Source organism: Notolepis coatsorum (genome assembly GCF_963971535.1).
Source record: "Notolepis coatsorum genome assembly, chromosome: 13".
Taxonomy (NCBI): domain Eukaryota; kingdom Metazoa; phylum Chordata; class Actinopteri; order Aulopiformes; family Paralepididae; genus Notolepis; species Notolepis coatsorum.
Genome location: NC_140177.1, coordinates 75965254 through 75991644, shown reverse-complemented (window position 1 = coordinate 75991644; position 26391 = coordinate 75965254). Strand labels below are relative to the sequence as shown.

The following is a 26391-nucleotide window of genomic DNA, read 5'->3' as shown; positions in this document are numbered from 1 at the left end:
CAGTGGGTGGAAATGATATGCTGAAAATGGTGTTCTTTTTCCAGTACTGTTGTACTCCTGGCAGTTTCAGAATTGCCATGTAGAGAATCAGTCCAAAAAATGTGTACAACTCATTGGTGTTGATGTCAGTCCATTTATATTTTTTGCCACTTGCCTTGCTCTTTGCAGCTTTTTTGTTTGTGTTCCTGACAAGTGTTTCCACTGCATCGTTGTCTATGTACAATTTGAATAGGTCCATTGGTGTATACTTGCAGCTTGGGTTCAGTTTATGTCGAGGTTCTCTTGCTGGTGTGAACCGTATAGGCTGCGGAGTTGTGTCGTGGTCCTTTTCTGTTTTCCAGGGTTCATTCCAGGGTATGGCTGCTGTCGCTCTGGGCCTACCACCACCACCACCACCACGCTTTATAGGAGGCCGACGAGGGCCACCACGCTTTATAGGAGGCCGACGAGGGCCACCACGCTTTATAGGAGGCCGACGAGGGCCACCATGCTTTATAGGAGGCCGACGAGGGCCACCACGCTTTATAGGAGGCCGACGAGGGCCACCACGCTTTATAGGAGGCCGACGAGGGCCACCACGCTTTATAGGAGGCCGACGAGGGCCACCACGCTTTATAGGAGGCCGACGAGGGCCACCACGCTTTATAGGAGGCCGACGAGGGCCACCACGCTTTATAGGAGGCCGACGAGGGCCATCACGCTTTATAGGAGGCCGACGAGGGCCACCACGCTTTATAGGAGGCCGACGAGGGCCACCACGCTTTATAGGAGGCCGACGAGGGCCACCGCGCTTTATAGGAGGCCGACGAGGGCCACCGCGCTTTATAGGAGGCCGACGAGGGCCACCACGCTTTATAGTTCAAGTTCAAGTTCTTTAATAGTTGTCATACAGAAGTACAGAATACTTTCATACAAAATGCTTCTTACTGTTACGCTCCAGAGACTGTGCTAGACAAGATAGTATCAAATAACATAATAACATAATATAGCATGAATTTAGAAGAAGAAAATGAGGTCACAGTGTTCGGTATAGACATATGTACAATGTTCTGAGTTACCATATAATATACAATACACAATACTATGCAGTGTACTAATGTACAGTACTATCTAGTGCAAAGCAGAAATGGGATGAGGTACAATTTTAGTTACAATTTACAGTAAGGTGTACGAGTTGTAGTGCAATCCTTCATCCATAAATATAAAGTGTGGGGAGTGGGTGCTACAGTGTGTTTGTTTAAAGTGGGTGTGTGCTATAAAGTGTGTGGAGTGGGTGCTACAGTGTGTTTGTTTAAAGTGGGTGTGTGCTATAAAGTGTGTGGAGTGGGTGCTACAGTGTTTGTTTAAAGTGAGTGTGTGCGTGTGGATGTGTGTGCTATGTGCGTTTGGTGGTTGTTGTTGTGCAGTGTTCATTCATTGTTCGTTTAGCAGCCTGATGGCCTGGGGATAGAAGCTTCTTCTGAGTCTTTCTGTGCTCGCCTTGAGACTCCGGTATCGCTTGCCTGACCGCAGCAGTTCAAAGAGGCAGTTGTTCGGGTGACTGGAGTCTTTAATGATTCTCTTAGCCTTGCCCTTGCAACGCTTGTAGTAAATGTTCTGGAGGGTGGGGAGCCCCCCTCCAATTGTGCGTTCGGCTGAACGTGTCACTCTTTGTAGTCTGCTTCGGTCTTGTGCAGTGCTATTCCCAAACCAGGAGGTGATGTTGCCGGTCAAGATGCTCTCTATTGTACATGAGTAGAAGTTCTTAAGGATCTTCTGGCTGACTTGGAACTTCCTTAGGCGCCTGAGGAAGTAGAGGCGTTGTCGTGCCTTCTTCACAACACTGTCAATGTGTGTGGTCCATGTCAAGTCCTCGGATATGTAGGCTCCGAGGTACTTAAAGCTGTTGACTCTCTCAACCGGTGCCCCGTCGATGCTGAGGGGGCTGTAGTCCTTGACCCCCGACCTCCTGAAGTCCACAATCATCTCCTTTGTTTTGCTGACGTTCAGGAAGAGGCTGTTTTCCTGGCACCAGGAGGCCGACGAGGGCCACCACGCTTTACAGGAGGCCGACGAGGGCCACCATGCTTTATAGGAGGCCGACGAGGGCCACCACGCTTTATAGGAGGCCGACGAGGGCCACCACGCTTTATAGGAGGCAGACGAGGGCCACCACGCTTTATAGGAGGCCGACGAGGGCCACCACGCTTTACAGGAGGCCGACGAGGGCCACCATGCTTTATAGGAGGCCGATGAGGGCCACCACGCTTTATAGGAGGCCGACGAGGGCCACCACGCTTTATAGGAGGCCGACGAGGGCCACCATGCTTTATAGGAGGCCGACGAGGGCCACCACGCTTTATAGGAGGCCGACGAGGGCCACCATGCTTTATAGGAGGCCGACGAGGGCCACCACCTCTGGAAACGTCTGGTTGTGCCGGGGCTAGTGCACTGAAAAACAACAATTGCAATCAATCAATCAATAAAACCCAGAATAAATAATGTGTATTATCACCAACCTAGTATTATATTATTATATATAGTGTACTCACTTTTCAACGGGATCTATGGCCGGTGGTATCATGGGTGTGGTTGCTCCGGGCCGACGAGGGCCACCACGCTTTATAGGAGGCCGACGAGGGCCACCATGCTTTATAGGAGGCCGACGAGGGCCACCATGCTTTATAGGAGGCCGACGAGGGCCACCATGCTTTATAGGAGGCCGACGAGGGCCACCATGCTTTATAGGAGGCCGACGAGGGCCACCATGCTTTATAGGAGGCCGACGAGGGCCACCACGCTTTATAGGAGGCCGACGAGGGCCACCACGCTTTACAGGAGGCCGACGAGGGCCACCACCTCTGGAAACCTCTGGTTGTGCCGGGGCTAGTGCACTGAAAAACAACAATTGCAATCAATCAATCAATCAATAAAACAATTGCAATCAATCAATCAATCAATCAATAAAACCCAGAATAAATAATGTGTATTATCACCAACCTAGTCAGGGCTCTACAGTGCGACCATATTGCTCGCATATGCCCCTAAAGATATGCATGTGCGAACCTGCAAAATCAAGTACTCGCACGGCGTGCGAGTGGGGCCGGCGAGTGCAGAGTACAGCCTCACATTCGTCCTTTTTTTTTCCTCCGCTGCGAGAATCGTTAAAAAACTACAAGTCCCACAGTTCACAGCCGCATAAACGTTCCAATCACAGTAGTTTCCTGTGGTCACGCGACTGGAAACAGAAAGTAATGATCAGCGTCTGTCTGAGTCAGACAATACAGCCATGTCGAAGCCCATTCATTTTTATTTTGCGCGAAAGATACAGGAGAATGAGAAGTCAGGCGAGGCAGCTCATGTTACAGAGGTGATGTTTTTTTTTATCTTTCTTCCCCTCCTTTTTTCCCGATTTTTCTCCCATCCCACCCTTCCTGGTTGTTGCGTACTTTCCCCTACTGTTGGTCCGGGAGACCGGAGACTGTCACATGCTTTCCTCCGACGCATGTGCAGCCTGGGGCAGGCCAACCTGGCCGCGCAGGTTCTCACCGGGGAGAGTGTAGCGTGTGGGAGGCCACACTATCTCTCCTCAGATCCAACCCTCGCTGAGCAGGCGCCCCGACCGAACTGTAGGGGTCGCTGTCCACAACGCCCAGGACCCACCCTTCAGCTTCCCACCCCCTGATACAGCCAATTGTATCAGCGTGAGAGGACAGCCAAGCTGATAGCAACGCCGGGAGCTGGATTCGAACAGGCGAATCCTAGTGTCTCCCGGTGTTGGTGACGAACGTAATCTCCGTGCACCACCTGCCCCCCCCACAGAGGTGATGGTTAACGTTAACCAAGATACTGACGCTAGCCAGCATGCTAGCGAAGTTGGCCAAGCTAGCGAGGCTACACCCACTGTAGCACCCAATGTAGCCACTGTAGCTAGCGAAGCTACACCCACTGGAGCCGGAGAGAAGACATACAAATTTAACGTGAATTGGCTAAACATTTCCCCATGGCTAGAGTTCGAAAACAATGTCATGTTTTGTAAATATTGCAAAGTAGGATCGATGCATTGCGATGCATTGTTACACCCCTACAACTGGCCCACTGTGTATGTGTGTACAGCTAACTTGGCTAGCGTTATCAACCGCAGAGGTGGGCAATAGGGTCCAGCTGCATCGCCGGACGGCCAGAGTGCAAGCGGTGTGGCAATAGGGTCCAGCTGCAGCGCCGGACGGCCAGAATAGAACGGTGTGACGTCGTAATTGGCAGAATCGACTGTCAATCAATGGTCTACCTGACACGCAAACTCATAAACAATGTTTCTGTACTGGAGGTGTACAGTATTTCAATAGGCAACCCTGAAAGGATTATTTTTCTAAAAGAGCAACACTAGCTCCCCCCTCTACTGATGGCCCTGGTTATAAAGCCAGTGTCTCATTTTTGTTCAATGTCACTGCCTTTCTTATTAGGCCTAGTTGTTGGCTACAACTTTGCCATAGTAGGCATTAATCACTTAATTAATAGTTCAAATGTCTGTGTCCCATTCCCGTTTGCACACGCAGATGATACACACACACACGCACACAGTGGGCCAGTGACTTTGGTGGTATGTGCTATTGCACAGATGTGTCCCGTTTGCACATGCACGCACAGTACAAATATACATTTATTTTTGAAAAAAAAATTAACTCTGTTACTTGACATATTTTCACTGTGCTCCTAAATATTTTTGGGTGCTCCTACATTTCTGTGTGTGCTCCTAAATTTTTTTATTTAGGAGCACCTGTGCCCCTAGTGAAAAAGGTTAGCGTAGAGCCCTGCTAGTATTATATTATTATATATAGTGTACTCACTTTTCAACAGGATCTATGGCCGGTGGTATCATGGGTGTGGTTGCTCCGGGCCGACGAGGGCCACCACGATTTATAGGAGGCCGAAAAATAACAAAGAGAGAGAGCTGTCATCACGTAGCCAGCCTGAATGAACTGCGAGAGATAATTCATAGCTCGTACACACACGCACTTTGTCTCTGCCATACAGACAGTAGTTCATGTTTTAGCGCAAAGCTTTATACACGGGCGACTACTTTTAATTCATAACGTTCGGTCGGGTCTGTGTATTCTCGAGAATGAAAATAATAATAATGCAGTCCACCTCTTCCTTCCTTCCTTCCTTGCACATAAAAAGCAAGTAGTTAATGTTTTAGCGCGACGTCATACACTGGTGGTGAGGTTTGCAAAGACTACTTTTAATTCATAATGTTCCATGGCCACATCAAGTATTCCAAAAAAAAGTACAATGTTGCAGCTCGAGATGCGGGGCCCTGATGTAAACAAGACGAAAGTCAGACTCCTCACGCAGGAGAAACGACGAGGTGGATATTATTGCAAGAGATAATTCATACATATTATGAAAAGCCAATCTGTCGTTTAGAATTTGGATGGGGGGGGTAGGCTCTGATACCTCTTTCAGTCTCACGCATCTGCGGGGGTCTAACACTTATTCACAGCGCTATTGTGTGTGTGCGCGCGTCCAGCTGACAGTCAAACCAGGAAGCACACCGAGGTGTTTAAAGGCTAGACCTGTTCCGTATGCCATCAAACCCAGGGTAGATGCAGAACTAGACAGGTTGGTGGAGAGTGGGGTGTTGGCGCCAGTGAGCACCAGTGAATGGGCCACACCGATTGTTCCAGTCATGAAGAAGTGTCACTGTTCTAATGTTCCCCGCTGTGGGATGTCACTAGGCATGCCAATGCTGGCGTTGGTGATGTTGCTCGAGTTGTCCCGGGAAACAACCGAGTTGTGTATCGGCGCCAGGGGCAGGATGTCTGGGTAAACGCTGTTGTTTTACCCGTTACCCTGGAGCACGCGGCTAACGCTATGCTATGCTGGGCTACTGTTTATTCCTTTTGGGATTACTTCTGCTCCGGCACTTTTCCAAAGAGCAATGGACCAGATCCTAAGTGGGCTACGAGGGGTCCAGTGTTACCTGGATGACCTGCTTATCACAGGACCGGATGAGCAGTCGCACTTAAGGAACCTGGGGGCCACACTACAAAGACTGGAGGAATATGGTCTTAGAGTCCGGGAAGACAAATGCGAGTTTTTCCAACCTTCTGTCGAGTACCTGGGGCACGTGATTGACAGCACTGCACTCCACAAAGCACCGTCAAAGGTGAAGGCTATTGTGGAGGCTCCATCTCCGATGAATGTGAGTCAGTTGAGATCATTCCTTGGCCTGCTGACATACTATGCGAAGTTTGTGCCTGACCTTGCCAATAGGCTGAAACCGCTCCATGAGCTGCTACACAAAGCCCAAACATGGAATTGGACAGACAAATGTGAGGCAGCTTTCAAAGGAGCAAAGACAGCCCTCTCTCAGTCTGAAGCCCTCACCCACTTTGACCCCGCCTTGTCACTTCAGCTGGCGTGTGACGCCTCACCTTATGGTGTGGGTGTAGTAGTATCACACATCATGCCATCAGGGGAGGAGAGACCTATCGCCTTTGCATCACGGACGCTGAGCAAAGCGGAAGGCAATTATGCGCAGATTGAGCGTGAAGCACTGTCTATAGTGTTTGGAATAAAGAAATTTCATCAATATCTCTACGGCAGGAAATTCACGCTACTGACAGACCATCGACCTCTCACCTCTATCTTCGGTATTTCTGGTGGCCAGGCCTGGATGCAGCTATAGAGGAGAAAGCAAAGTCATGTTCTGCCTGCCAGAGAGTGAGAAACCTCCCACAGCTGGCTCCATTACATCCGTGGGACTGGCCTGAAGAACCATGGCAAAGAGTCCACATAGACTTTGCTGGACCATTGGAGAACCACATGTTCTTAATCGTAGTCGACGCTCATAGCAAATGGCCTGAGGTTGTCGTCATGATGGGCACCTCCTCTATGAGGACCATCGAAGAGCTAAGGTCTATCTTCAGCTGCTTTGGTCTACCACAACAGCTGGTTAGTGATAACGGCCCACAACTAGTGTCTGAAGAGTTCAAGACATTCATGGAGGAGAATGGTATTCAGCACATCAAGTCTGCACCCTATCACCCTGCTACCAATGGGCTCGCTGAAAGGTTTGTACAGACCATGAAGCAAGCTCTCAAGTCTTCTCAAGGTACACAGTCCATCAACAGTGCTTGCCTGCTGTCATACCGAAACACACCTCATGCTACGACAAAGGTCTCGCCTGCCTCGGCTATGCTCAAGAGACAACTCCGCACTCGACTTGACCTCCTGAGACCCCAAAAGACGAGGGAGATTGTGCATATGCAACAGAGAGCTCAAGTGGAGAGGCGAGCGAAAGCAAAGTTTCGGAGCTTCACAGCTGGAGACCGGGTTCTCGCCCGGAACTATACCAAAGGGGTCAAATGGATGCCTGCAACAGTTGTTGCAAAAACAGGTCCTGTGTCATATACAGTAGAAACCAGGGATAATCTCATCTGGAGAAGACACATCGATCAACTGCTCCACACGGCTGGTTTCCATGATGACTCACCTCAGCCGCCATCCTTTGTTCCAGAGCAGGAGACCTACCAGGAGCAGCATTCATCACCAGAAGAGCCCCAGACGCAACCTGCAAGAGTGGCCCCTGTCCCAGGCACACCTAGGCCTATCCCAGCCATCACTTCTCCCAGACCCGGACTCCTACAGTCCTCCCCAAAAGACAATGAAACTGACTTGCCTACAGGTTGTTACCCCAGTAGAGTCAGAGGCCCTCCTGATAGACTAACCCTTACAATTGGGGCAGAATAATCCCCAGGGTTCAGTCTGGGAATTGAGGTAGTCTACCCTCTTTCCCTAGTTCAGGCAAAGGTTACTAGCCAATGAAAGTTTAAGTTTAAATACGATTTGTTAAGTTAATTATAGAATGAGGGATACCAAACCACAGTGACACTTAGTGTTTTTTGTTAATGTTTAAGTACTTACTTTTTAGGGGAACCTTCAAAGTTAAGGGGGAGGGATATGTTGTGTATTGACATTCTAAGTTTGCCCCTTATTAGATACGTCACGCCCCCTGCTAATAAGTACTGCCGTCATTGTAATCACCTGTGTTGAGTTTTCCACTAAAGAGCTGTCAACTGGAATTTACCTGTGTCTCGTGTCTCCTCATTATTATATGTTATACTAAATAACCAGATGAGTATACAACAGAAACAATCTGTCCTTCTGAAGCCTTTGATGATGTCCTAGTTATATATCGTATTTGCTTTCGCATCCCGCTCTGAGCCTTATGAGATACCCCTTATCTCCTATGATACCTACTGTATCTCCCACGAAAACAACTACATGCACCCCACCTGTATGGGGCCCCGCCCCCATGGTGGCACCGCCCATATAACCGTGACTCTGGTCACCAAAACACCCTTCCTCTATTTTCGTCCCAGCGTAATGGCTGCGTGCACCATACGTTAACTAGCAGGATGAAAAGATTAAGGAAGGTTCATAATGTTGAGGGCTTACCGGAGGATTGTTTTTCCCTGGATTCTCCGGAGCTTGTTTCGACGACGCATGAGACCTGTGCTGGTGGTTCCTCGGCTGACGGCGACGGACCGAGGGGCAGCGTACAAGGTTTGACTAACGGGTCGGCTTGTACAAAGGTGAGGTCTGTGTCAGTAGGCATCGATGTCGGTGTTGGTCGTGCTGTGGAGTATGTTTCGGCACCAGGGCCGGGGCGGCTTGGCGATCGTTCCACTGTAGTGGGCGATGTCCTGGCGATCCTGGAACATGCTGTTGACGCTAATGCTACTACTGCTTTTTCTGCTGACACTGATGTTGACGCTGGAATGTCTAATAATCCCCGCCGCGGGATTCCGCTTTTCCCTCCTCTTGCCAGCTTCATTAATGAAGGTCAGTCGGTGGTGGATGTGGGGGGGTTCGCTGAGCTCTATTTACCTTTTTTACGGGTGAAGGGGCTGACAACGGGGTGCAGGCCGGAGGTACCTTGGCTAAGCAGCCAGGTAGCTTCTTTTCTGTGCCCAGGCGGGGATGAACGACGTTCCGCCCGGCCGATGCTTGATAGCATATCGGCTCGGAGGGTGGCAGTATGGACGAATGAGTGGTATACTGCTGCAGGATGGCATTTAGCGGCGGCCAGTGTTATGGCTCAGCTGGCTACTTTCCCATCCAAGATGGCGTCGGGTTGTAGGTCTTTGGATCCAACCGACATTGTAAACATGATTCATGTTTGTGGTGTTATAGAGATCTTGACTCAGTCGCAAGCTATAACTGCGGGGAGGATTCGGATGCTATCGACTTTGGTTGTTAGGCATGTTTGGTTGGAGCAGTCTCCTCTTGGGGAAGAGGATAGGTTTTCTCTCCTCACGACTCCTTTTTCCACAGATAGTCTTTTTGGGCGTTCTGTGGAGGCGCAGGCGGTTATTGATCTGGGTCCTACACCGCCTCACGCTGTGCAGCCAGAGGTGGGAGCACGGTCTCGTCAACGACTGTGGCGAGATCCTCGACAGGCGGCCATGTTTCCCCCACCAGTGGTGCCCTGGTTGGAGAGTCAACAGGGTATCGCGAGGCCGACAGCCTTGGCGGCCGAGGGATCGGCCATTTTGGGTGATTTCGGGTTTGGTAAACCAACCCGTCGTCATTTTGCCGCGAGCAGCCCGCTCCCCGTTCAATCCGCTCTCTGTTACCCTCAGAAGCGGGGCTCTGAGCGTTCTCCTTTGGCTGCGGGCCGCGAACCTTCATTGAAGCGTATGCGGCCCCATTCTTGGCTTCTCATGGGGGCAGGGGCTGACACCCAGTTGATGGCTGAGCCTGGGTCTGTCCGTGAGAATGTTCCGTCGTCGCGTGGTTCCTACACCGCAGGTTGTGGGTGGGTGGAACCTGGTGTTACAGCTGCCACTAGCTCCAGTGGTCAGCAGGGGGACTCGGTGCCTCTTCTGTTGAATGCTCAGCAGGGGTTACCCCGGCTTCGCCCTCGCCAGGCGGGGTATCGCGCTGTTGCCTCCCACTCCCGTCAAACCGGCAGTGGTCTGCAAAGGAGAGGCGAGCGTGATTTGAGTGGTAGCAATATCACTGCAGGGCTTCGGCGTGTAGGAGCCCATGGGGTCCTCATGCCTTGCGTGTCTAGCTGCGGAACAACTCCTCAGCATGTGCTGGAGGGGTGTTCAGGGGGCGAGTGTGTGTCCACAAGTTTGATGACAGCTCCTCCCGTATCAAACCGGCCCTTTCTGTCGGGGTCCCCCCTTGGGTGCTTTGCACGATGGGGGGGACCGGGCCAACTATCTACTGTTCCTTGGGGCCCAGCGTCAGTTGACGGCGGGGGCGCTGTGGGATTATATTCACATATGGCGACGGGAATGCCCTGTGAGTCAGTGGATGCAGAGAATGTTAGAGGCGGGGCTGGTTTTGCAGTTCACACAGCCCCATCCTCCGTTCTCAGGTTTGGTGCCGACCCTATTATTAGGGTCAGACGCAGTGACAGCCCTGGCCGACGAGATCCAATCTCTGTTGGCGAAGCAGGCCGTCGTTGTGATCCCGAGCGAGGACGCAATGTCAGGCGTCTACTCCCGTTATTTTCTGGTGCCCAAGAAAACAGGGGGGGTCAGACCTATACTGGATCTGTCCGTGTTCAATCGGTTGATTGTAGCGAGACCGTTCAGGATGTTGACCGTCCGACTCCTTCTGCTTGCTGTCAGGAGGGGGGACTGGTTCACCTCCATAGACCTGAAGGATGCGTATTTTCACATTCCTATTTTCCCTCCTCACAGGAAGTTCCTACGGTTCCTGTTTCAGGGCGTAGCGTACGAGTACCACAGAATGCCGTTCGGTTATTCTCTGGCTCCCCGCACATTCACCAAGTGCGTGGCGGCTGCTCTGGGGCCTTTACGTCGTCGGGGGATACGAGTCCTATTCTATCTCGACGACATTTTACTCCTCAGCCGTTCAGAGGAGGTTTCCAGGTCTCATACTCGGCTAGTGGTGGAATTCCTCACCAGCCTGGGTTTTGCTGTGAATTGGAAGAAGAGTACACCTCTTCCCAGTCAACAGGTGGAGTACTTGGGCTTGACATTGAGGTTGAGACCCATGCTTGCGACCCTCTCGGAGCGGCGTTGGGAGGATCCCCGTCGCGCGCTCGAGGGTCTCCGTCTGGGAGGGACGGTTACGGCGCTGCAGGTGATGCGTCTGCTGGGCCTTATGTCAGCTGCTCACACGGTGGTTCCTCTTGGCCTCCTCTTTATGAGGAGGATACAGAGGTGGTTTCTCTCTTTGAGAATAGATCCGGTGAGGGGCAAAGGGAAATGGTTGAAGGTTCCTTTTTCGATATGGGGAGATCTCGCCCATTGGAAGAGGCTGGGTATCCTCTCCATTGGGGTCCCCATGGGCAGCAGGGGCTCACACGTCACGGTCTTCACCGACGCCTCTCTCACAGGTTGGGGAGGGATGTGTCGGACCCATGCAGTGGGGGGCAGCTGGACAGGTCATGCTGGCCCGGCTACCCTGCATATCAATGTGTTGGAGTTGAAGGCGGTTCTTCTGGTCCTCAAACGGCTCCACCGCCTGGTGGTAGGCAGGCACGTTTTGGTCAGGACAGACAATGTGACGGCGGCGGCGTATATCAACAGGCAGGGTGGGACTTGTTCCGCCCGCCTGCTCCGGGCGGCGCGCAAACTGTTGCTATGGGCATCCCGCAGGCTGCTCAGTCTGAGGGCGCTCCACGTTCCTGGTACGGAGAATGTGGGGGCGGATATAATGTCTCGGGGCGGTCTTCGTCGTGACGAGTGGGAACTCCGCCCCGACATAGTCAGACAGATCTGGGATCGGTTCGGGGAGGCCTCAGTGGATCTGTTTGCGTGCCGACGTTTTCACAAGTGCCCCTTGTGGTTCTCGCTCAGTCGAGCAGATCATCCCCCCTTGGGGGTGGATGCCTTCTCGACCTTTCCGTGGCCGCCCGGTCTTCTGTACGCCTTCCCTCCGGTACAGCTGTTGAGTCAGCTGTTGGAGCGGATACGGAAGGAGCGCAGGACGGTGATCCTGGTCGCGCCGGACCGGGGCACGTCAGTGTGGTTCCCGGTCTTAATCCAGCTTCTGGTCGCTCCTCCTTGGGTCATTCCGTGGTCAGCGACGGCCCTCTCACAGCACAACGGAGTGTTTTTCCGGCCTCCGGTGTTGGGTCAACGCCTGGTGGTGTGGCTGGTGGGAGGGTGAGTCTGGAGAGGATGGATCCCTCGGTGGTTGATACCATCCGGTGTGCGCATGCTCCCTCCACTGTCGCGGTTTACGCGGGCAGGTGGCGTGCGTTCCAAGAGTGGTGTAAGGGGGGGGGGCTGGGACCCAGTCTCCTGCCCCCTGGATGCTGTTCTGAGTTATCTCCAGTCTCTTCTTGGTAGGCTGTCGGCTTCGACGGTGAGGGTATATGCGGCAGCTATATCCTCCTATCATGAGGGTTTTGAGGGGACTGTTTTGTTCAGCCACCCTCTTGTGAAGCGTTTCCTGCTTGGCGCTCGACGCGTTAAGCCGGTGCAACGCTCCTTGGCTCCGACTTGGGATCTTCAGTTGGTCCTCGGTCGGTTGTCCTTGGCCCCGTTTGAGCCTCTCGAGCAGGCGCCTTTGGGACAGCTGTCCTTCAAGACCGCGTTCCTACTGGCTGTCACTTCCGCTAAACGCGTAGGTGAGCTCTGTGCTCTCTCGGTACGTCCAGAGTGCCTGTCTTTTCGGACCGATTGCGGTGCCACTCTGCGACCTAATCCTGCTTTCATGCCTAAGAATATCCGGAGTTCCTTCCACTCCCGGTGTTGTGAAGGGCCAGATTAAACCGAATATATATATTTATTTATATATATTTAATTGTATTTGTATATTCTCTAATATTCCCTGATATCCCTTGTATATTCCTTGTACAATATGCATTGAATATCCATTCTAGCCTACTGAACATCCCATAATAGTCTCCATTCTACTATTGGTCGAGACCTTGGTGCCAGGCTGCCATACCCCCTAGACCCAGTTCAAACGTACCGCTCAACATGTACGAACAAGTCCTAGTTCCGCGTAGGAATCTGGCTACCGCACCACTAATGGGACTATTTGTTCATAGTGCGTATATATACTGCGCTACTAAAGTAGGACTTCCTTTTCAGTCCAGTTTCTTACCCTCCAATAGAGTCAGAGATGTAAAGCCTCCCCGCGACGCCACGTGTGGGAGTAAGGCCAAGTTCGCCTACCATCGGTATTGAGACATCGTGTATATTAATATTTGAATAGTCATATTTGGCACTATATCGTCGAGTTGGACGTAGTCTATTAAGCTAATAATAGTCTGTTAATATATAGTGCTTCGTGCGGTGAGAATACTACCGTAGTCAGTACCCCATCGTTTCGGGCAGAGAACTGGCTGCTTATCCAGGGTGGTTGACCCCACGTGAAGCTGCACCCAAGGAGCCCCAGAGCCGACGAGCGAGTGGACCTGTATACCGGATTATTCTACCGACGACAGCCCGCCTTCCCCGGCACGGATTATGCTTTGTATACGTTGATTATTCCATGGATAAAGACCCCCGACACTGCCGTGTGTTGGAACCCCCCCCCCTGGAGAGGACGCAAGGTGAGGAGACGCTCTGCAAGACGAGGTCGCTTCACGTCTCTCCTCCGTGGACCGGAGGACGCCGGCCCACAAAGAGTCCACCTGCTTTCATCTGTGGTCCAAGGATCGCCGGCGCATTGAACGGCACTACAGTGGGTTCACCTGGGATACCCTTGGCCGGATGAGGCAGCCGGATTCTACCCCCCCCCCCCTTCCTACTCCTGTCGGCTTACAAGCGACCGGATTAACCCCCCCTAGTGTATCCAGTATATAATCATTAAAGTATCATTGCTGTTATTCCTTAAACTATTCCAGGTCGTATATGTACCACCTGCGCCTTCAGAGATTGGACATTCTCTATTGATATACCGACGAATACTCTTGCCATAAAAGTGCATACTAATTCCCATTCATAAATGTGATTGATTTGATTAAGTGCTTGCTCTACACACCATCGCTGTGTAGAAATAAAGACCTATTTCTAATTCGTACATTTGTGTTGGATCCGTTTCATCTACGTGACAGTGTTCATCATAATATATTTATGCCGAGTACTGGGTGGCCGAATATTAAGTACAAAGGTAGTGGTAGTAAGTATCATATCTAGTAATACAGTCAGGGAATTGTACCCCTCAGTTACAATTGGTCCTTCGAGCCGGAGGGTAATTAGTGTAATATTAATATAGTGTTATTAATATTGAAATGGCCTATGATGAACACTCCACGAAACGATCCTCCTAACCAACGCCCGCAGCGCGAACGACGGCTCCCTCAGTACTTAGAGGCTTACGCTGTCAGTCAACAACCTAGTCTTCTACTAACAGTAAACGCGGTAAAACTAGAAAGTAAAAGTATGTCTAACCCCAACGCCCAGACTACCCCGACCATAGAGGCCCCTACGGGTTCTAATGTAACTGACCAAGTTCACGGTGGGGACCAGTGGGAACCAGACATGACTTCACACCCCGCCAGTACTGAAGAAGTAGTCCCCGATGAGTCCCGGGAGGAATACAACGCTACCGAGAGAGAACTCGGCACCGAAGAAGACGGGGAGAGCACCGTGGAGATAGAGCTCCAAGGCTCCGCAAGGAGTACCCCGAGGGAAGGCTCCCCTATACAACCGCCTTCTCCCAGCGAGGCAGAGAGGACCCTACAGCAGGCCTTCCTCATCAGCCTGAACGCCGCTGCTGAACGCGACCGACTGCAGATCCAGCAGCGGAGCGAAGAAGAGCATATACGTCTAGAAATAAGACGCATTCAGAGAGAAGAGAATGTGGCCCGAGACTGAGCAGACAGCCAGCGAGCAGCTGCTGGTGCTCTACGGGACGCAGAGCGCGACAGACAGCAAGCGCAACTAATAGAACAGCTGATCAGACGGACAACACCCTCTCCCTCCGCCAGAGGCTCCAGGAACTCGTCTAGACACACCTCCAGGGCGGCATCCCCTAGCCGAGTAAACAACCCTGAACTTGACCAACAGATGAGGTCTATACCCCCCACAGACCACCTCCCCCCACCGGTCCAAGCGAGACCTAGCAACCGGGAAGGAGCAGCATATCCTGTGGAGAGGCTAAACCAGAGACTACAAGCACTGGATGACCTAACTGAAGACGAAGAGGAAGAGGAGGAGAACCACGCCCGACGACAGCACAGTACTCTACCGGACCAGGAGGTCCGGTACAGCCCAGGCTATACTCCCGCGGAGCTGCGCTACAGACCCCCGACTCTATACCCGGGTGAGCACGACGCACGACCCGCACCGAGGAACAGCACCTGGACAAGCGGGCCATGGTACACTGCCGGTACCAGCCCATACCAAGGAGCGGGAGGAGACTCGCCTAGGAGGCCTCTCCCCCAACGCTCGCCGATGTATCCACAGTCAGCGTCATACATTGGCACGCCTATGGTACCCGACTTCACCCAAGAGAACCGGGCCCAGTATACAGAACTCCGCATGTGTCTGGAGACCATGTTGGTGGATGTATTGGATGAACGCCATAAATACGCCATCCTACTGAAGCACTTAAAGGTACCCCGCGCACATAATATAGCGCTCGCCTACGCGACTTCCACCACCCCATACACAGCAGCGCTGGTAGCATTGGACCAGAGGTATGGGCGCATATGGGATTACGTGATCCAGGAGATCCGACCCATCGACCGCTTACCCCCAGCAATAGACAATCGAGCACTGGACGACCTGTCCATCAGAGTGCAGTCCCTGGTAGGGATGTTGGGAGCGCAGAGAGAGAAGGGGAGGCATGAACTTTACGCCAACTCAAATGTGGAAAGGATCTTGGAGAAGCTGCCGCCCGCTCGACAGGAGCGTTTTAGGCGGCAGAGAGACCACCGAGACCCGAATGGCCCCGAACCGAACCTCCTCGATCTAGCAGACTTCCTGGCGAGAGAAGTCAGCAGCCTACGGCTAGATACATTCGGACGGAGCACCCCTGGCTCCAGAGAAGGAACCAGACGACTAAATGATGGAAGAAGATCGGTGACTGTGATGCACCAATCGGAGTCAGTACCGAGCAGCAGGAGCCACAGTACCCCCTCCAGAACGGAGAAGTGGAAGATAGTGTGCCCCTACTGTGAGAAAGAACACTGGCTAGCGCAATGTGACTCCTTCCCCAAGCTGAACGCGGAGGAAGCAAGTCAATGGATAAAGTCCAACAAGCGCTGTTTTCGCTGTGCGCGCTCACACATGGCAGCCGAATGCCGCTTAAAGAAAAGGTGCACCAAGTGCGATGGAGCCCATCTGGACATACTTCACGACAGTAACAGACGGCGCCCTTCACCCGCACCATCCAGCAGCAAAGCGAGCGTCATGTACATCGATCCCGCCAGCAGCAGTGGAGCCCGAGTACTCCTAAAAGTAGTGCGTGTGACACTAAGCTACCAGAATAAAGTCCTGGACACTTACGCCGTCCTCGATGACGGGTCCGAGAAGACCCTTCTGCTCGCCTCCGCTGCGGCCCAGCTAGGGCTGTGGGGAAGCGAAACCCAAATGACAATTCGGACAATAAGACGAGATTTGAAGACGATAAAGGGCGAGAATGTCTCATTCTCTATCGCAGCAAGCGGCCAGCCTGAGCGACGGTACCAGATTACAGACGCTTTCACCAGCCAAGAAATAGGACTGTCGCGGTACACATACCCCGTCGCCAAGCTGATGGAGAAATATGTACATCTGCGCAAGTTACCGATCCCGCTCATAGACAATGCTATGCCGACCCTGTTGATAGGCTCCGACCATGCAGACCTCATTGTCCCGATAGACCGGGTTCATACCGGACCCCGAGGCTGTCCTGCAGCAGTCGAGACCCGTTTGGGATGGACTCTCCAAGGCCCGCTCGCCAAATCTCTCAACCGAAGTACAGCCACTAGATGTCTCCACTCCCGAGTCACGGAGGGAGAAACCGCACTCCTGCAACACGTAGAGCGGCTATGGACCTTGGAACAAATGCCCTTTAAGAACGGAAGGAAAGACATTCGCTCTAAAGATGACATTTACGCCATTCACCTCCTCGAGACAGGGACCAAGAGAGTCCCGGTCAACGGCGTGTTGAGATACGCCACGCCACTCCTGCGGCGAGAAGGAATGCCTACTTTCCACGCCAAGACAGACGCCACAGAACGGTACCTGCTGAACACGGAGCGGCGCTTAGCCAAGAACCCCGCCCAAGAGAGTGTATACCGCGCTGAGATTGAGAAGCTCATCACAGCGGGACACGTCACAAAGATGGACATTAAAGAGGCTGACCAGACCACTGAATCGTGGTACGTGCCTCACCACAAGGTCCATCACAACGGTAAAGACTGCATAGTATTTAACTGCAGCTACCAGATCGGATCCCAAAATCTGAATAAAGAGTTACTGCCCGGTCCCACACTCGGCCCCTCCCTACTCGGCGTTCTACTCCGCTTCCGCCAGGAAAAGGTGGCCATCAGCGGGGACATTAAAGGAATGTTCCTGCAGGTGAGATTAGTAGAGGAGGACAAGCCCCTGTTACGGTTCCTATGGAGAGAGAAGCCAGGAGATGAGCACCCAGCCATCTACCAATGGGAAGTCCTCCCCTTCGGAACGACGTGCAGCCCCTGCTGTGCTACATTTGCACTACAGAAACATGTAGCAGAGGACCCAGCAGCGGACGAAGAGGTCCGACACAGTGTAAAGAACAGCTTCTACGTAGACAACTGTCTACAAAGCCTTTCAACCCAGGAAGAAGCCGAGGCTCTCCTGATTAAACTCCGCGCCTCATTGATCAAAGGCGGCTTTGATCTCAGGCAGTGGGCCAGCAGCGATCCGCAAGTACTGCGCGGCCTCTCCTCCGAGGACAAGGCAGCCAGCAGCGAGACCTGGATGGCTACAATCCCGGGAGAAGCCCAGGAGATGACCCTGGGATTGGTGTGGCGATTCAAAACAGATTCGCTTCACTACAGACACAAGCCCCTGACTACGGAGCAGGGAAGGCCGGCGGCGGCGCCGACCACCAGACGGAGTGTGTACACAACACTCGCCCGACAATATGACCCGCTAGGATGTATTCTACCGTACACCACCAGGGCAAAAATGATTGTACGAGCATTGTGGGACAAGGACCAGGGCTGGGACGACCCCATTCCCGCACACCTTGCATCCACCTGGAGAGAGTGGGAGATGGAGCTCCACTCACTCCCAGGCGTTAATATGCGCCGAAGCTACTTCCCACCCACGGTGAGGCCAGAGACATGTAAAATGGACTTACACGTCTTCAGTGACGCCTCAGAGGTCGCATACGGATCAGTAGCCTACTTGCGGGCCCAAGAAAGGGGGGGAGAGATCTACACAGCATTTGTCCTCGCCCGCTCGAGAATAGCCCCACGCAAGCAACAATCTATCCCACGCCTAGAGCTCTGCGCAGCCCTAGCCGGAGCGCACCTAGCCACGCTCATCCAACGTGAGCTCACCATACCGGTGTCTAGAACAATCCTGTGGTCAGATTCCACGACAGTACTCGCCTGGATCAAATCGGACTCATGCAAGTACAAAGTCTTCGTGGGAGTCAGAGTCACCGAGATTCAAGACTTAACCGAAGAGTTAACCGGAGAAACAGAGTGGCGCTACGTTGATACAAAACAGAACCCAGCTGACGTCATCACCCGGGGGATGCCCCTGGATGACCTCACCCGTCGCAATGTCTACAGTGACGGCCCCGCATTCCTAAGACTCCCGGAAGGACAGTGGCCCACGCCTATCCCGAGGAAAGCCAGTCAGGAGGAGGCTGAGAATAAGAAGCCTGTGTTCTGTGGATTGAGCACTGTTATCTCCGCAGACCCCAACACACTCCTGATGGGGCGGCTAGATCCTGCATTACCCCAGACAATGTACCGGCCTGAAGAAGCGAACGGCCGACGAATGTGGAGGTACAGTCAAGTATTAGCCGACAAGTTTTGGAGCAGTTTCCTACTGCACTACCTACCGTCTCTACAGACCCGCCAGAAGTGGGTAAAGGAGAGAGACAATTTGACAGAAGGAACAGTCGTCATGATTATTGATCAATCACTGCCCAGAGCTATGTGGCCGGCCGGCCGCGTAAGCAAAGTGATCACCGGTGCCGACGGCAAGGTCCGAGCAGCTGAAGTGCTTGTCCAGGGTCGCACTTACACCCGTCCCGTGGCGAGGCTCATAGAACTGCCCCGACTCCCAGACACGATCGATGATGACCATGACCCTATAACCCTATGACTTTGTGAAGTTGACTGACCCCTACAGCAAACCCTTATGTGTAAATAGACAACGCGATTAATCTGTCTCTGTTTAACTGATTAGGTCTGGGACCAATCAGGGGGTGGCTGTTGTGAAGGGCCAGATTAAACCGAATATATATATTTATTTATATATATATATTTAATTGTATTTGTATATTCTCTAATATTCCCTGATATCCCTTGTATATTCCTTGTACAATATGCATTGAATATCCATTCTAGCCTACTGAACATCCCATAATAGTCTCCATTCTACTATTGGTCGAGACCTTGGTGCCAGGCTGCCATACCCCCTAGACCCAGTTCAAACGTACCGCTCAACATGTACGAACAAGTCCTAGTTCCGCGTAGGAATCTGGCTACCGCACCACTAATGGGACTATTTGTTCATAGTGCGTATATATACTGCGCTACTAAAGTAGGACTTCCTTTTCAGTCCAGTTTCTTACCCTCCAATAGAGTCACAGACGTAAAGCCTCCCCGCGACGCCACGTGTGGGAGTAAGGCCAAGTTCGCCTACCATCGGTATTGAGACATCGTGTATATTAATATTTGAATAGTCATATTTGGCACTATATCGTCGAGTTGGACGTAGTCTATTAAGCTAATAATAGTCTGTTAATATATAGTGCTTCGTGCGGTGAGAATACTACCGTAGTCAGTACCCCATCGTTTCGGGCAGAGAACTGGCTGCTTATCCAGGGTGGTTGACCCCACGTGAAGCTGCACCCGAGGAGCCCCAGAGCCGACGAGCGAGTGGACCTGTATACCGGATTATTCTACCGACGACAGCCCGCCTTCCCCGGCACGGATTATGCTTTGTATACGTTGATTATTCCATGGATAAAGACCCCCGACACTGCCGTGTGTTGGAACCCCCCCCCCTGGAGAGGACGCAAGGTGAGGAGACGCTCTGCAAGACGAGGTCGCTTCACGTCTCTCCTCCGTGGACCGGAGGACGCCGGCCCACAAAGAGTCCACCTGCTTTCATCTGTGGTCCAAGGATCGCCGGCGCATTGAACGGCACTACAGTGGGTTCACCTGGGATACCCTTGGCCGGATGAGGCAGCCGGATTCTACCCCCCCCCCCCCTTCCTACTCCTGTCGGCTTACAAGCGACCGGATTAACCCCCCCTAGTGTATCCAGTATATAATCATTAAAGTATCATTGCTGTTATTCCTTAAACTATTCCAGGTCGTATATGTACCACCTGCGCCTTCAGAGATTGGACATTCTCTATTGATATACCGACGAATACTCTTGCCATAAAAGTGCATACTAATTCCCATTCATAAATGTGATTGATTTGATTAAGTGCTTGCTCTACACACCATCGCTGTGTAGAAATAAAGACCTATTTCTAATTCGTACATTTGTGTTGGATCCGTTTCATCTACGTGACAGTGTTCATCATAATATATTTATGCCGAGTACTGGGTGGCCGAATATTAAGTACAAAGGTAGTGGTAGTAAGTATCATATCTAGTAATACAGTCAGGGAATTGTACCCCTCAGTTACACCCGGGATATTGTGGTTCAGGCTTTTCGTCCTCCTCCTCACACTAGTGAGTTAAATGCGGGCCTTCACCTGTCATGTCCAGTCCGTGCTTTGGGGATTTACCTCAGCCGTACTCAGGACTTCAGGGTTACCGACCAGCTTTTTGTCTGTTACGGTGGGGCTCGTGTTGGTAAGGCACTGTCGAAGCAGCGCCTGTCCCATTGGTTGTGCGAGGGTATTACCCTCTGCTACACGTTGGCTGGGCAGGATCCCCCTGGGGGCATCAGGGCGCACTCCACTCGTGGGGTGGCTGCCTCTGCCGCTCTCCTGGGTGGGGCCTCGGTGGAGGACATCTGTGCTGCAGCTTCATGGTCCTCCCCGGGCCCCTTTGTAAGGTTTTACCTCATGGACATGACCGGGGGTTCTGTCTCCCAGGCGGTTCTGGGGTCTGTGGCCTTTCCTGCTTCCCGTCCTTTGGTCGGGTAGCAGGAGTGTATGGGTATGGGCCACAGTGTGTTGAGTCACACGTGGTTCCGCCTGTACGGTGTGTTCAAGGGGTTCTAGTTCCCTCTTGTTCGCATTCAGGTGGAGTTGACTGCGCCCCCCCCCCTTCATTAGGAAGGATGGGGTGACAGGGCTCCCCGCACCCCTTGATGTGGGCTTACGGGTCCTCAGGGGGTACATTTGTCGGGTCTCGCGTCCGCTCTTCCCCATATCTCATAAGGCTCAGAGCGGGACGCGAAAGCAAATACGATATATAATAAAAGGTTATGTAGATAACCTAGTTATATTAGTATTGGCTGAGCGTCCCCCTCTGCGCGGCCCTGAGTTCCCTCTTGAGGGATCTTTTCCTGGGACGGGATTTGGCGAGGAAGGGTGTTTTGGTGACCAGAGTCACGGTTATATGGGCGGTGCCACCATGGGGGCGGGGCCCCATACAGGTGGGGTGCATGTAGTTGTTTTCGTGGGAGATACAGTAGGTATCATAGGAGATAAGGGGTATCTCATAAGGCTCAGAGCGGGACGCTCAGCCAATACTAATATAACTAGGTTATCTACATAACCTTTCGTTTCACTCATAGCTGTAGAGCGTCGTTCTTACTTGAATGTAACGGCAATTTTTCATTTCCAATGTCCTGTTTTCTCTTGCCCGTTACTTCACAGGTATGGTAGGGAGTGATCTTACGCAGTAGACACAGCAATGATGGATGTCCAGTCGTGATTCCAGGTTTAGGGGTGTTTATTGCTGAAGTTGCAGTTGTACATTCAATTTATTGCCAGTGTGGGTTCTGTAGGAATTATATGGTATTCTATATTTATTTGGTATTTCTTGGCTTCTGGTTGCTGAGCTGCTGAGCTTCTGTTACTGAGCTACTGTTACTGAGCTACTGTTACTGAGCTACTGGTAAGAACGGTGTGCTCCTCACTACCTGTGTCCTAGTTGATTACTGCACCTGTGACCCTAAATACCTAACCAGTGCTGTCAAATCTAAAACCCGCCACCAGGTGTCCAATAATAATATTACAAATAATAAAATAATATGCCACCATCATAATGGCTCCTACAGTCACAACAACCAATAAACTACAAGTTTTCCTAAACACCGGTCTGCGCCGAATCCTCCAGATTCGGCCTAACACCATCAGCAATAAAGACCTGTGGCAACGAACACATCAACAGCCAGCAGAGAAAGAGATTCCCCAACGACGTTGGAGATGGATTGGCCATACACTCCGTAAACCATCCCTGAACATCACAAGACAATCTCTCAGGTGGAACCCCCAAGGGAAAAGAAAGAGAGGCCGACCACGAAACACCTGGCGCCGAGACTTGGAAGATGATGCCAAGAAGATGGGACACACCTGGGGCCAGCTTGAGAGGTTGGCTCAGGATCGGGATGCTTGGAGAACCCTTGTTGACGGCCTATGCCCCAAACGGGGTAAAAGGCGTAAGAAAAAAAAAAAAAAAAAAAAGTGACTCTGTCAACAGTACACTACACTGTGAATGTGATCACACTCACATTACCCTGCAGTATTTGTACAGAAGATCCAAAGAAAAAAGGAATCCAAATCAGGATTGGACACATTAGGGACACAACACTAAATTAATGAATTCACAGAGTCTATAAATGGAGCCCTGACATCACCTGTCTTCTCCAGCTTCTCTTTGTCCAGGATGATGCAGTGGCGCCTCGCCACTAGGGGCGCTCGGGCGCCGCCCCCCCTCAAGCCCCTGGTTATATGAGAGAAGAACAAGAATTTTTTTTTTGTTTTTTGTTTTATAGCCCTATAAATAATATAAACATGTTTAAAATGAATAATATTTACTCATTTTAAGTATGTTTGTGTTTCCAATGCACAATATAACGTTAATATATAAAATAAAAAATACTCGTTTTCCTGAACAGGAAGTGACTAACTTTTTTTAATTTTTTTGTATTTGTCGGCCCGGGCTAGACGCAATAGCGCTCTGAGTGCACGTCACTGTTTGATCGCTGTATCCGTCGCAGCCAATCAGTGCGTAACGCGTTGTGCGTTGAAATATGACTATTATGTTGGAATCCGGGCACGATTTGAAGCGGTCTAGGCAGCAGCGTCAATAATTTCTGTAGCAGCATTTCGCGGAGACAATCTCTGATTGGCCGAATCCACTTTATGTTCCAATTCTAGCTTATTCTAGGTTGGTGGTAGAGATAGTTGTGTTGTTGTGACTGAGATGCAGCTATTTGTCTTAGAGCGTGACTGCAAGTTCTTTCGACGGTTAAGCTTAGGCACTCTTTCAAAGTTGGTTAAAGGGGAACTCCACTTTTTTTGGAAATTAGCTTATTTAACATCTTCCCTGGAGTTAGACAAGAAGATGCATACCTTTTTTGTCTCTGTGCGTGCATTTTAGCTTTGGGAATAGACGCTCCGTTAGCATAGCTTAGCTTCATCACTGGAAGTGAGGCAGGACAGTAGCCTTACAGTGCCTTACAGTGTATTGCAAGGTCTGACATTGACCAAACTTGATATGCATGACCTTGGTGGGCTCTAGGTCAACTCCTGAAAAGGGGGTCAATGTCAGACTTTGCAATCAAAAGTTAGGGGGCTAATAACCCTTGCCATAATTTCAGTGCGCCCCCTAACTTTTGATTGCAAGGTCTGACATTGACCCCCTTTTCAGGAGTTGACCTAGAGCCCACCAAGGTCATGCATATCAAGTTTGGTCAATGTCAGACCTTGCAATACACTGTAAGGCACTGTAAGGCTACTGTCCTGCCTCACTTCCAGTGATGAAGCTAAGCTATGCTAACGGAGCGTCTATTCCCAAAGCTAAAATGCACGCACAGAGACAAAAAAGGTATGCATCTTCTTGTCTAACTCCAGGGAAGATGTTAAATAAGCTAATTTCCAAAAAAAGTGGAGTTCCCCTTTAAGGTTAGAGTTTGTCTTAGAGCATGGCGATAGAACGCCAGGTAGTTTGCAGTCTGTTCGACGCGGAAATGGACAAAGAAATCAAGTACTGTCTTGTTGTTGTGCTAACAGCTAACAAGCTATATGGCGGATGCAGTCTGGACAGTGGACAGTGGTCTGGATATACATCATCAACAGCGGATTATACACTTTATCAAGCCCACCGCGTTTCAATTAAACAAAGTGAGTTTATGCTGTTGTGTTGTGAGATGCAGCTATTTGTTGTTATCTCACACAGTACTTGTTGGCTATAAGCTATATATGGATGCAGTGTGGAGGGACATGCACAATGGACAATGGAGTGGATATACTTTATCAAGCCCTTGTCACAAACAGGTAATTTATGACAAATAGGGAGTCCACACGTGATAACAATTTAACAAAAATGATTTATTTAAACCTATCTAAATCCTAATCTAAACAAACAAAAGCATAAGCACATGAACAATGGAATGTTTTGTATTAGAATCAGTGGTGAGTGCAGTGTGTGGATGAGTGAGTAAGTATGCTGTGGTGTGTGTTTGGTGTAAGTATCAAAGTCAAAGGATGCAGCTTGGGTGTTGGTACAACCTGTGCCTGGGAGTGGAGAAAGCAGACAGAGAGGGAATTAGAATGAGACACATATATTGAGGTGCAGGCAGCTCTGCTCTGCACAGGTGAGTCTCATACAGTTAACGAGCCACCCACTCCACCATGCTTCCTGGTGAGTCAGACTCTCCATTTAGCAGGTGGCTGTGGCTGTCTATACCGTGTGTCAGATGCAGGTGGCTGTCTATACCGTGTGTCAGATGCAGGTGGCTGTCTATACCGTGTGTCAGAATCACCCCTCCTCTCTGATCCAAACTTTGGACGAGGAGACAAAGTCTCTCTGCTATGAGCCTTTTCTATAGCTAAACCACCGAAGGTACCCTTGTGAATCAACACATACTCATCCGCCAATGCCGCAGCCTCCCCCGGCGTCACCGCACCCTGCTGTGTAATGTAAGTTGCCACATTTACAGGAACAGAGATTTTAAACTGTTCTAATACCAGCAGATCAGAGAGTTGTTCAAAGGTGTCGACACCAGACGCTACACACCAACGGGTAAACTGAGTACTTAAATCCCGTGAAAATTCAAGATGAGACTGTTTGTCCCTCTTCTTCCACGTACGGAACCGCTGTCTGTACGCCTCAGGTACAAGTTCGTACACCTTAAGCACTGCCGATTTCACCCGCACATAAACCTTACAGTCCGTGGGACTCAATGCAGAGTACGCTTCCTGGGCTCTACCAGTGAGAACACACTGTAACATCATACAACTATCCTCACTACTCCAGTGCCTTGCATCTGCCAAACGTTCAAACAATGAAAAAAAAAACATCAGGGTCCTTTTCATTAAACGGAGGAAGCAAACGCAGTTCACGTAAAACGTCAAATTTACCCCCCTGAGACGGATCCCCAGCACCATCAGTAACATCAGAACTGAGCCACTTTCCCGCTCCGACCAAATCTAGCTTTCTATTCTGCACCTCTACTTTGGCAAGCTCAGTCTTTTGCTTAAGTTCCTCCAAAGCAAACTCTTGACGCTTACTATTCTGCTTAAGTTCTTCCAAAGCAAACTCTTGATGCTGCTGCAGTAACAGAAGTTCCTTCTGCTGCTCAAAACTGAGAAGCGGTACCCCAGCTGGCTTGAGAACACCTTTCTCCACCAACTCTGCCTTTAAAGTGGCCTTGACTGCCACCTTTGACAGTCTAACAGGTATCTCAATATCATATTTCTCAGCAATTGCTAACAACTGCTCCTTAGTACACTGATCAATCAGTTCCACTGATGGTGACTGCTCAAAGTCCTCCACAACAGAGGTCATAATGTACCAGTGGCTACAAACAAACCAAACTTATGTCGGGACCATGAAGCGTGAACACCAATAATAAGACAGTCTGATCCAATGAACCTCCCCACCCTGACTAACTACAGGTCCTAACTAACTAACTAACTACCTCAAAACCTCAATCTTCGTGCCACTACTTGTAGGGGGTATCTATGCACTAGAACTCTCTGGGCAGAAAAAGTACCTGTTATACAGCCACTCCTCTGAGCCAGAGACGTGCTCCCGAGAGGACAAAAGCGCCTATGCCAGTGCCTGTCTCTGCCTACGTTTTTGCGGCCGCCTAAAAAAGAAAATACCAA

The 26391-nt window shown here is 50.9% G+C and overlaps 1 protein-coding gene across 1 annotated transcript in view; it reads right to left on the bottom strand.

Annotated features, from left to right (window-relative positions):
• Positions 1-377: 377 nt before the first annotated feature.
• Positions 378-26391, bottom strand: part of LOC311239408 (complement component C8 beta chain-like) — a gene marked incomplete at both ends in the record, with an annotated part of 85060 nt that continues 59046 nt past the window's right edge. Inside the window, 3 exon segments of the mRNA XM_084327712.1 lie at positions 378-670; positions 2043-2430; positions 22909-22950. Of these exon segments, the coding sequence (XP_084183838.1) occupies positions 378-670; positions 2043-2430; positions 22909-22950 (723 nt within the window).